The 12717-nt window shown below is 48.8% G+C and overlaps 2 protein-coding genes across 2 annotated transcripts; both read left to right on the forward strand.

Annotated features, from left to right (window-relative positions):
- The first annotated feature begins 3924 nt into the window (after positions 1-3924).
- On the forward strand, positions 3925-7754 carry LOC127311314 (nudix hydrolase 19, chloroplastic). Its single transcript, XM_051341722.2, has 6 exons — positions 3925-4511; positions 4628-4768; positions 4870-4974; positions 6376-6475; positions 6721-6813; positions 7119-7754. Exons 1-6 carry the CDS (start codon positions 4014-4016, stop codon positions 7382-7384), a joined length of 1203 nt encoding a protein of 400 aa, XP_051197682.1. The 5' UTR covers positions 3925-4013; the 3' UTR covers positions 7385-7754.
- A 258-nt stretch (positions 7755-8012) lies between these two features.
- Positions 8013-9724, forward strand: LOC127311313 (anthocyanin 5-aromatic acyltransferase-like). The gene has a single exon (XM_051341721.2). The coding sequence runs from the start codon at positions 8132-8134 to the stop codon at positions 9542-9544; it is 1413 nt and encodes a 470-aa protein (XP_051197681.1). The 5' UTR covers positions 8013-8131; the 3' UTR covers positions 9545-9724.
- Positions 9725-12717: the final 2993 nt, after the last annotated feature.

Raw genomic sequence — 12717 nt, forward strand, 5'->3', positions numbered from 1 at the left:
ATAGCGGTCTATGTACTTTGTCGTAATGCCCAATTAAATCTCACAATACTCATCATATCATGTATGTGCATGGTCATGCCCTCTTTATTTGTCAATTGACCAACTGTAATTTGTTCACCCAACATGCTATTTATCTTATGGGAGAGACACCTCTAGTGAACTGTGGATCCCGGTCCATTTTTTTTAATCGAATACAATCTACTGCAATACTCGTTCTACTGTTTTCTGCAAACAATCATCATCCACACTATACATCTAATCCTTTGTTACAGCAAGCCGGTGAGATTGACAACCTCACTGTTACGGGGCAAAGTATTTTGGTTGTGTTGTGCAGGTTCCACGTTGGCGCCGGAATCCCTGGTGTTGTGCCGCACTACATCTCGCCGCCATCAACCTTCAACGTGCTTTTTTGGCTCCTACTAGTTCGATAAACCTTGGTTTCTTACTGAGGGAAAACTTGCCGCTGTACGCATCACACCTTCCTCTTGGGGTTCCCAACGGTCGCGTGCTGTACGCGTATCAGCCTATGTTCATGTTATTTTTCCTAGAAATCTCAAAAGGTGTAAGAAAGTGACTTGATTTCTATAGGTCTTGATTTTTTGGCAATCAGATGAGAATAAGAAGAAATATAGATTAAATCGTTGGTATATTGTGTGTCGTCCAAAGGAATAGGGTGGTTTGGGTATTGAAATGCTTGAATTGAAAAATAAATACTTGCTCACTAAATGGATGTTCAAACTACTATCCGGAGAGGGCATGTGGAGAAGCTCCTTCATAATAAATACCTCAAAAATAAAACGTTAGCGCAATCAGAGGGAAAACCCACCGATTCTCCCTTTTTTGGAAAGGCCTTATGCGTTTAAAAAATGATTTTTTCACTAGGGGTGTTTTTAAGTGGCAAAGGGAAACAATATTGGGTGATACCTCCCTTGGGCAACATTATTCAACGGAAAAATATGTTGGTCTCTACAGTGTTGGTGCAAACACCCGTTAATATTGGTTTTAGGGGGACGTTTAATGAGCATAATTGGAATCAGTGGTTGCACTTATGTCAGCGCCTCATGTCGGTATAACTTTCAAATGAGCCTAAGTTTGTTTGGAATGTAAGTGAGTCAGGCATCTTTTTGGTAAAATCTATGTATCTTGACTTAATGAATGGCTATACTAGATTTTTACGGAAATACCTATGAAAGTTGAAAATCCCTTTAAAGTTAAAATATTTATGTGTTTTTAAGTAATAAGGTTTTTTTAATTAAAAATAATTTGTCAAAGAGAAATTGGAATGGCTGTCAGAAATATTGTTTATGTGATGCAGATGAAACAGTGGATCACCTTTTTCTTTCACGTCCTTTTCTAAAACTTATTTGCGCATGATGTTCTACTTATGACATTCCACCACCTGCAAATATTACTAATATACTTGGTAATTGGTTAAATGACGTGCAAAAAAAGGACAAAGGTCGCATTCGTATTGGCGTCTCGGTTATTTGTTGGTCTATATAGACATGTCGGAATGATATGATTTTTAGCAGATAAAAGAGAACTAACTTTTTGCAGATTATTCTTCGGGCTATTCATTGGATATAGTTATAGGCGTATCTACTTCCGGAGGACCAGCGGGAACTTATGGCCGCTGGGTGCAATCGGCTCCTAACGTTTACACATAACTCACACTAGAAGAATTAAAGATAGATAGTTCCGTGTTGCTTTTCATCTTTCACTCGTTGATACTTGTCTCAACTTTAGCATTTCCATAATTGTAAGAATTGTGAATGTTTAATACTTTGTTTTAAATAATGTTTATATGCATATATTGATGCAGAGACCGCGGCAAGGCTCCTATATCTAGAAAAACAACAGGAAACCAATGAAGGGATTATATGCTTCGCTAATGTCAGCACATTAACTAATTCTTTAATTAGTTTTATGGTATATTACATGTTGTAGAAGTATCGAAATACTACCGATTCAAGGCATGGTATCGTATTCCAACAACCATACCCAATTAGGATACATAATGCGATACACATTGTTTTAGAGCATCTTCACTCGCGTCCCCCAAACCGTCTCTCAAACGGCGTCGGATCGCGCGTTTGGGGGACGTCGCTCCCCAGCCGCGTACCCCAAATAAAATTTCAGAAATTTAAAACTTAAGCGAATTCATCCAAATTTGCTATATATTACATAGATTCAAACGAAATTCGATTAAATTTAAACTAAACCCTAATCTAGAAGTACTTGCTGCGGCCGGAGGCGTCGTAGTACTGGTGGAAGTTGTACATGTCGTCGGTGATGACCTCCTGCTTGACGCGCTCGTCGAGCTCGTCGACGGGCTCTTCCTTCACCAGGCCACTTGGTCCTGCCTCACCATCGTCGGTGAGGTCCACGAGAGGCTTGCCGGTGTCGCGGATGGACATGGCGATCGACGTGCCGAGGTCACCCCTCCAGGTGTCCTTGTCGTTCAACGACGCCAAGCACGCCGTGCGCAGCCCTGGGCAGTCCTCGGGGTCTTCGCTGCTGGCGATGAGCCGCTGCTGCCGCTCGTACTCCACCAGCAGCGCCGCCTTTGCCGCTGCCTTGTCGTCCCGCTCCTCCTTCACCTCCGGCTTCGGGATGAGGAGGGCGCCGCCGCTGCGCCTTTGCTGCTGCCGGCTGCCGCTGCCACCGCGCCTCGGATTTACGGGCGTCGTCGCCAACCCCGGCTCATCCTTCACCACGCGCTTGGGGACGGTGTAGGGCATGGAGCGGTGCGACGAGGACGGCGTCGATCGGGCGGCCCCGACGAGGAAGAGTTGGAGGAGGACGAGTACGTCCCCCTCGGCTGCCAGCGCGCTGCGGGAGACGGTGGCGGCGAGGACGGCGCCTCCAACCTTGGAGTGCCATTGTGGATGCCGTCGATGATGTTCTCCAGGGTGCGCCCCGGAACGCCCCAGAACAGGAGGCGCCCGTCCCTGTTCCAGTTGTTCGGCCCGCTGACGAGGCCGGTGGTTCTGTTCATGTCCATGTCGTATTGCGCCTGGAAGTAGGCGCCCCACCAGGCGTCGCTGCCGATGGCCGCGCGGGTCGGATCGGCCCGCTCGTCGGCGTCGAGTGCAAACCACATGGCCCTGATGGAGTCCCTCCAACCTCCGTGCCAGGCGACGGCGGCGGTGGGATGCCTATGATGTTAACGGCCATCCTCCAGCCGCCGCTGCTTGGCAGGCGCATGTCTGGCGGGACGGGATATCACGCGTGGTACATCGCCCACGCCTCCGGCACGGTGAGGCTGCCGCGGCCGAAGTCGTTAGCCTTGGCGATCTTGCGGGAGGACGACGACATTGCGTAGCGGTTGGAGCAGCGAGGAGAAGATTTGGGAGCGGCGAGAAGAAGATTTGGGAGAGGCGAGAGATTAGGATGAACAAGAACCGCATGGCGCTCTTAATGTACATCGGCGGCAGGCGAAGCGGTAGCGAGTCGTTGGACGCAATAAACGCCGGTGCGGACGGCCACGCAACCATGCGCGACGAGACGCATCCCTGCGTCGCATGGAAAAACTGAGACGCCATTAACATCGCTTGACCAAAGGTAGGCGACGGGGTTTTTGGCTTTCGAGCCGCTGACACGTTGATCCCGCGTCTCTTCGCCTCGCTTTTCGTTGTGTCCGACATGCCCGAAGTGTCCCCTATGGGGTGGGAACGGGCTCGGGTCGTCGGACACTGTATCAGCTGCGCCAAACAAAGAGAGCTTTTGGGACACATGACTGGGAACATTTTTATCCAAAGCACCTTAAATCCCTTTAAGAATGAATTAGGACGCGACTGGAGATGCTCTTAATTTCAGGATAATGACAAGTGACATTGTGACAACCATGTGCCTGAGATTGTTCAGGTGCAGCCTTCAGTGGCTAAACTCTGGCCCCACATGACAGACACACAAGTCGCCTCTTGCAACTTCCATTCCAGCCCAGTAGGCCACCTACCCGCCCTCGCCGGCGAGACAACCAGACAAACACCTTGCTGCTCAGTGGCCTCGCCATGTCCATCCACCTCCGCGCCCACGCCTTCGCGGCCAACCCGCTGCGCGGCCTCGCCGGCTCTCCCTCCGCCGTCTCCCCCTCCGCTGCCGCCGACGCCCTCCGCTCCCTCCTCGACGGCGCCGATGCGGCGGCCCACAACCACCTCTTCCAGGTCCTCCCCTTCCGCCGAGGCCGCCCCCTCGCGCGCTCCCCGGACCCTCCTGCTCCCTCCTCCTCCTCCTCCCCCGCGCCACCGCCGGTCTGGCGCCTGGCGTGGCTCCCGCCCTCGCGCGTACCTGGCATCCCCCCGGAAGTCTTCGTGTTCCTGGGCTCCCACGGCGGCGAAGGGGACGGCAAGGAGGCCGCCGCGTACTGGGCCGTCGACGTCAGCGAGGTCGAGGGCGCCAGGTTCGGCGGCGCGGGGGAGGAGTCCGCGTTCGTGGACTTGAGGACGCTCATGGTGGCCGCGGACTGGAGGGACAAGGACGCCATGGGGGAGCTAGCCATCGCTGGCCATGTACTATGTCTCAAAATTTCATTGCAAAATAGTAGTAAAATACATTACTGATCCACATATACTCGTGTGATTCGGGATTACCAAACGAAGCTTGATCCGATTTCTGATGCGAGCAGGCCCGGGCACTGCTAGAATGGCACAACACCGCGAGATTCTGTGGAGCATGTGGAGCAAAGGCGGTTCCTACTGAAGCTGGGACGCGGAAGCAGTGCAGCAACGAGTCCTGCAAGAAGAGGATATACCCTCGAGTTGACCCCGTATGATTTGTTCTCTATTACCTCTGATAGTGTTTGCAGCTGCCAATGGCTTGTGCTGATTTGTATCCACTGTTTCCTTAAACTCTTCTGGCGTGTTGCAGGTTGTGATTATGTTGGTCATTGACAAAGAAAATGATCGTGCTCTCCTCAGCCGTCAGTCAAGATTCGTACCCCGAATGTGGAGCTGTCTTGCTGGTTTTATTGAGGTGCAAATTACATCTCCTCTTATCTTATTTACTCAAATTCATATATCTGGGTTTATGTGCTTTCCTAAACTGGTTTTGGGTTGAATGAGATGGGACTGGGCTAAAAGTTGCTAACTAAGAGCTTTCTTATCCAACATCTTCATGTGTCCTGCTTAGATCTTGTAACAAGTTATCATTGCCATTGTTAGTCATGCTTAGAGATTGGTTGAAGCACTTACAAAGAAGAACTTAATTTGACAGAACTGAAGTGAATCTCAATTGCATGAAGAAGAATATACCCCATCAATAAACTACGTTCATATTTTTGACTTGGCAGTTTACTCTCTGTATTGGCATTATCATTTTAAAATGAGAAAATTTCCAATTTGGTCTATGAAGTTGCCCCGGATGTGCCCTTTGGTCACGAACTTGCAAATCGTGAATTGTGGGTCAGGAAGTTGCCCCGCGCGAGCGTTTTGGTCATTCCGTCACGGCCAGTGTTAGTTTGCTGACATGGTCAATTAATTTTTTGCAAATTGCCCTCTAAAAAAGTCAATCTGAGGACTAGAAAGTTGGAAAAAAACTTAGGGGGAAATTTGCAAAAAAATAAATAAATTGGCCACGTCAGCAAACTAACGGTCACCGTGACTGAGTGACCAAAACACTCACGCCGGGCAACTTCGTGACCCAGAATTCACGATTTGCAAGTTTGTGACCAAAATGCACGTCTGGGGCAACTTCATAGACCAAATTGGGGTTTTTCTCTTTAAAATTTAGGCTTGGCCTGTTTGACATCCAGTAGTAGTTATTAGCAGACAATGAAGGACTGATATATCCTTTTTGATACGCAGTAATACTTTTCAGTTGATCATTTGAACCTGGGCTGCATAAGCTCTCTTTGAATTTAGTAAGGTTGTAATGTCACTGTTGCTGTAACCATCAAATTTTATACTCCCTGTCCCATGAAACATGTCTGAGATTTGTCTAAATTTGGATGTATCCAGGCCCTAAATAGTATCTAGATGCATTCGAATTTTGACAAATCTAAGACATGTTTCATGGGACGGCGGGAGTAGTAGGATGAACGATTGAATTAATACATTGGGAAATTTTGGAAGCAAATCCAGTCCTTGTTTAATTTTGTCCTAAGCTCATTCTTGCTATAACTTCCATATCATCTGAACCTGGACTGCATAAGCTGTCTTTACATTCAGTAATCTTATAATGGCATCGTTGCTGTAACCATTGGAATTTGGTTTTATTTTCATTAGTAGAATGAATGCAATCAGAAAGTTCAAAAGGAATTCCAGCTCATATTAATTTGTCCCAAGCTTATTATGCTCCCTTTAATTTTCAGTGTATATTGTTGGATAACAAGTCATCGAAAGAAGCTTATGCTCACTGCATCTGTACTGTTTGTAGCCAGGGGAAAGCTTGGAAGAGGCAGTGAGAAGAGAGACATTGGAAGAAACTGGGATTGAAGTTGGTCAAGCCATTTACCACAGTTCTCAACCATGGCCTGGTAATAGAGTCTTCTCATTGTACTTTTATTTGCAAATGAAAACCTGCGGAGGAGGATAATGGATAATCTGGGAAATTACAAGTGTGTTTTCATGTTTGTGTGTTCACATGTAATTACTCTGTAAAAAATTACGGAGGTACTTTTACATTCGAAAAACCACTTAGGTCATCAGTTGAAACCAGTGTGTTTCCACTGGCATTCTTACTTCTACCAAGTCTGACAGTGTTTATGTTTTTTTTTCTCAGTTGGGCCAAGTACTATGCCATGCCAGCTGATGGTGGGTTTCTTTGCTTACGCTAAATCATTGGAGATTAGTGTTGATAAAAAGGAGCTTGAAGGTAAGTTTAAAACTTCAGGAATGACATGCTGATTCTTCCCCTTTCATGCAGCAAACGACTATCTCATCCATTTTCACTGTCACAGTTTGTTTTCTGTAGTTTTATTTGTATGTAATATCACTGAAAATAAATATGGATTGGATACCGCAAAAGCCAAACTTATTCCAGTCCCTAGGTTGACGATGTATATTGTTCGACAAATATCTTAAAAATCAACTTCATAATACTTCTGATGATATAGCTCTCGTATCAGGTGCCATTTCAGTATATTGGCCTCATCCTTTTCTTCCTTATCATTCACGCAGATGCCCAGTGGCACAGCCGTGAAGATGTGAAGAGAGCGCTAACATTTGCAGAATACGAGAAAGCTCAGAGATCAACTGCGGTCAAAGTCAATCAAATATGCAAGGGTGTCGAGAGAGGGCAGACCATCTCTTCCGACCTCAGTGTGGAAAGCGAGGAACCTACTCCGATGTTTGTACCTGGGCCCTTCGCCATCGCTCATCACCTCATATCATCATGGGCATTTGAGGGAGCTCCCAAGGTGCCCAGCTCCTTCTCCAACCTATGAGCCTAGTCCCTGTTATTTACTATATTTCGATGGACCATGGTGTATATAGCGCATTGAAACACTGTAGACACACCACATGTATATCTCTTACGCTCTTGGTACACAAGATATGTTGTTACTCGTTGTTGGTTGTAATTGAAGGTAAGAGGAACGAAGGGTTTTGAGGGTTGGCGTTTTGGATGTGTGTACGCGTGGCTAGTTGTTGGTATAATTTGATTTCGAGTTTACACTCTGTGTGTGTGGATGTATATGTAGATCAGACACAGATGTACCTGTATAGCAGTTGGGGTAGCGTGGTGTTCCTTTTAAGTTTTTTTCTTTATGTAAGGTATACTTTGTGAGGAAATATACATTCATGATTATGTGACAATATTTATGGCCATCTTGCAAGTTGAACGAGTTTGGTTGTTTATGTATGGTTCAATGAGTTTCTTGTGTCCATGTCTATATCGGTTGTTTCAGTTCTGTGGCTGTCATCCGGCCACCATCTTGAAGTTTACGAAGCGACACCATGGTTTGGCTGCTAGGACGTACTGGCAGACAGAGCTACTCGCTACTCTTGGGAGCGTCGATCAGGACGAACGCGTGTCTTGTAGCGCGGACGAGGAAGAGGAACGAGCGGCCAATATTTTCATCGCCCGTCCGTCCAGACGTCGGGGCATCGCACGCGGTAACAGTGCACTTTGCGTCTGCACGAACAGACCACACTATCCTGCAGCTCGAAGTTCTTGCTAGTGTGGTGTCGCCATGAACATCCGTGTGCGAGTTCTGGATGTCACCCATGTCCAGCCGGACCAAACAGCCAATCAGCCGGCCGGAGACGACGCCATGATCAAGCTATCGCCCTTCGACACCTTCTTTCTCGCGCTCCGGCCGATCCAACGGCTCTTCTTCTACGACGACGGCGACGGCGACGGCACGAGCCTCCCGCCGTTCCCATCACTCGCCAGCTCGCTGCGGGCGTCCCTTGGCGCCACGCTCGCCGTCTTCACCCCACTCGCGGGAAAGCTCACGGCCTACTCCGACGACCACGACGTCGCCATCGACTGCTCCCCAGGCGCCGCCCACCCGGGCGTCAGGTTTGTCGAGGCGGAGTACTCCGGAGACGCCGCCGACATGCGCCGGTTGGTCCGGGACGTGGAGCACGACACCGAGGCGTTCTTGCAGCTCGTGCCGGAGCTCGAGGTGGGCAGGCTGCCTGCCCCCGTGCTGGCCGTGCAGGTCACGCGGCCGGCGGCCGGCGGCGGCGCCGTAGCGGTCGGGGTTACCATGCACCACGCGGCGGGAGACGGGCAGTCGCTGTGGCAGTTCATGCGGGCCTGGTCCACCGCGTCGCGGGAGGGCTCGCTGGCCGGCGCCGCTGCGCCGACGTTTGACCGGGCGGGGCTCCTGCGGCACCCGAAAGCAAGGGACGCGGCGCGAAATTTGGTCCGATTCTCCGCGCCGGAGTTGCCCAAGGTGAACATGTTCCCGGAGCCGGACTGGACGAGGCAGAGCCGACGAACCTACCTCGTCACCGCTGGGCAGATCCAGTCGCTGAAGCGGCGCATCGTGCAGAGCCAAGCCGCCGCCAAGAACGGCGACGGAGAGCCGGAGCTGCCGACAACCTACGTTGCCATCGCGTCGCTGCTGTGGACATCCATCGCCCGCGCCAAGTCCTTGGACAACGCCGCCGATGAGGAGGAGTACTTCCTGTTCCCCGCGGACTGCCGCCGCCGCCTGCAACCGCCCCTGGAGCCCGGCTTCTTCGGGAACTGCATCAAGGTCCGGTACGCGCGTGCCACGACCGGCGACCTCGTCTGCCGCGACGGTGGCAACGACGACGACGGGCTCGCGCGCGCTGCGGCGGCGTTTTGGCGGGCGATCCGGGAGCACGTGGAGGAGGAGGACCCGCTGGGCGACGCCGACCGGTGGGTGGAGGTCATCCGAGGCGTCCCGCGGGAGAGGATCGCGAAGCAGGGGTCGTCCCACCGGTTCATGGCGTACGAGGTGGACTTCGGGTGGGGGCAGCCGAGCAGGGTGGAGCTTGTGTCCGTGTCCAGCGCCGAGATGACGACGCTCCTCGGGGCGCCGGGCGGCGCGGTGCAGGTCTCCGTCGCGCTTCACCCGGACCACGTGGACGGGTTCGAGGCCAGCTTCCTGGCGCAGGTCTCAGCATGAGCAGCAGAGATGGTGTACCCTGTAGGCAGCGTGGCGTGTTCTCCATATCGATGTCGTGCATGTACTCGTGATCGATGTCGTGTACTCCATGCCGTGCTGATTGGATATACTCAATTAATAAAGCTTATATTTTAAACAAAATGTCAAACCAAGTAAAGTTTGACTGAAATTTTATAAAAATCTATCAACAGATATGACTATTTTTCGTAAAACATTGGTCAAACTTTACATAGTTTGAATTTTCAAAAATATAATTCACCAAAAAGCACAATGTAAACCTCAAATGGAGCCCGAGCTATGGGTCATGTTTTTTTTTTAAAAAAAAATCCAATGGTACCGAATAGATTCCAACGCGATCATGAAGAGAATACGAAAGATTGCCGATAGGTGAAAGTTCTATTGTAGCGGCACGGCTTAGATTTTTTTTCCAGCGCCCATAGGTGACCATAAAGTGATAAAGAAAAACAATAGTAAGGGCAAAAAAAATACCGGATAATTATAGGGTGATGGGAAGAAAAATATGTTATAGTATACCAATAGAACTACCACTACTAGGAAAAAAGCACTAGGCCCACGATTACTGATTACTGCCGGCGCACCACCAAATGCGCATAATTGTGCTATTTTCCGCGGACGCAAGCCATTGTAGGCTCGCCAGTGCTGATATGTTACCGCCAACGCACCGCAGGATGGCTAGGCCCGCGATAAAAGGAGTCCCGGTTCAGGCCATGCCCAGGAAATACCGCCAGCGCACCGGCCCGGTGCTGCGCTGGCGTATAATGCTATTTCCAGCGCAGCACCAGGACGATTCATCGGCGGTATTTTCTGGGACTAGCCCAGGATAATTCAGTCGTGGTGCACACTTTACCACTGGCGCACCCCTATTTTGGTGTGCCGGCAGTAACCTCGGCATATTTTTACAACATCACTCCCTCACTCTTCTCCCACTTCTCACTCCTCCCCCGCTCAAATCCGACCCTCCCCACATTCCAACTTATTTTCCCCCTCCCCTACCCCTAGTTTAGCCAATTTAGCCAAGAACTTTTGATATATTTTAGCAAATCCCACTCTCCTACATGCACCCTACACCCTCGATCAAGATCTAGATCTATCAATCCCGCATGGATCGCTCTAATATCTAGATCTAGAAAATAAGAGCCCAATACCACTCGGTCGACATGACATCTTGGTGATCTTCGATCTCGTCTACTTATATATCAACCTAATAGGTGACTAATACAATGTGCGGATGAAATCGGCTATGTGTAAGAAACTTTGAAGTTGGCAAATCCGATTGCACATGTATGGATTGTTTGTGCTTGCGACTGAAGGATGTGATGAAATGTTGATTCTTTAAGTTTCTGTTTCGACAAATTTCTGGCGCTCCTCGTAGGTCCAATTTTCTAGCAAGGTCATGCCAAAATTTTCCTTGAAAACCGATCGATGGTTCTAATCAAATCACTTGCCGTGCAGGCGACAATGGACATCAAGGTGGGGAAAGCTTTGTGATGAGATATCTGAAACACTTGACAGCCGACATGTATCGAAATAACTGCACAAAGATATTGTGTCCGTGTCGAAGATGCAAACTAGGGAAATTGCTCGACCCCTATTCAGGCAAATTGCAGGGGCACCTGCTCATGAGTGGTTTCATGAAGGGCCACACTCAGTGGATGAGTGATGAAGATGATAATGCAGAGGTCAAAGGGGCGTCGGTATCAGCTGGAAATGGGGAAGAAGGGCATCATGACATTGACGACGACGAAGAGGTTGCCGCACATGATGATGCGGATCAGTATGATGGTGAACAAAATGTAGAAGATGCGTACACGGAGGTGCCGCTAACTTCAGTCTTCCGGGACCCTCATATTCAAGAACTTCTAAAAAATACGACTGACGCCAGTGGAGGTACTGTCAGACAGAAATCAAAGCTGGAGCAACTGGAGATAGATTCGAATACTCCATTATACGACACATGTTGCAAGTTGGAGGATTCACACTTGAGAGTAGCTCTCGTTGTTCTCCAAATGAACGCAAAACATGACACGAGCATCAACAACATGTTGGAATACTGGAAAGATCGTCTCCCCGTCGAGAACACGTGTCCTAGTAGTCCACACGGCGCCAAGAGAATCACGTGCCCTCTCAATGTATCTCACAAAAATACCACGCCTGCATGAACAACTACATCATGTCTTTTAACGAGCACGCAGAAAAGACTAGATGCCATGAGTGCGACGTTGATCGATACAAGCAGGTTGTCAACCCCATATCATCGTTAGAATCATCTTCAACTTTCCCGTCCTTCTTTCTCCTTTTCTTATCTAGTACCTTTTGAGGGGTAGTCATTGCACTCTTGTCTTCTTTATTAGCATTCCTGTTTTTTATCATGAGTACTCTTATTTCAATACCTCCACCCTTGCCTAAGTTAGCATGAGAGGTTTTAGTGTTCATGATCATTCTAATCCTCTAGACCCAAGTCCATGTCATCCTTCTCCTTAGTTTGGACTCCACCAGCTCCTCTACCTCGTCCTTTACCTGATCTCCAACTTCGTCCATTACCACGTCCACCGTTACCTCGGCTTGGCGCTGGTTTGAAAGGCCAAAGAAGGCATTTCCCCCACCCACAATCCTTATAACAGCATGAACGCCATCTCCACACTCTTCCAAAACATGGCCAACAAGGCCACAAAAGTAAAAGAAATCTAGAAGTTTCTCATATAACACCGGGTATCTTTTCTTATCCTTCAAGATCAAAGGCACAAACCAAACTAGTGGTTTATTTATATCGATGAACACAAGGGCCCTAAGATACTTAGCCGTGTTAATTCTCCCCAAGTTCATTATCACGTTAAACAGAGGACATCCAACCTTTTTAGCCACCTTCTCTGCTAACTCCATCTTCCTCATTAGACCATCGGGTAATCCCTGTATACGATCCCATAAAGGAATTTTATCCAATTTGCACTCCTGCACATAGGTGAATCCATTTATACTCCTCTAACAACACGGGTGCATTGCGCAAAAGTCAGGGCCCTCCTTTAATCACCCTATTCCAATCTCCGAGGCACTGAAATTGAACTAGGAAAAAAATTAGCTCCCATAACCTTGAATATCACATCCTTCGCTGACGACCAAGCGTTCCTCGTCTGTTTGAAAAAATATGTGTGACT

This window comes from Lolium perenne, chromosome 7, assembly GCF_019359855.2.
Source record: "Lolium perenne isolate Kyuss_39 chromosome 7, Kyuss_2.0, whole genome shotgun sequence".
Classification (NCBI taxonomy): domain Eukaryota; kingdom Viridiplantae; phylum Streptophyta; class Magnoliopsida; order Poales; family Poaceae; genus Lolium; species Lolium perenne.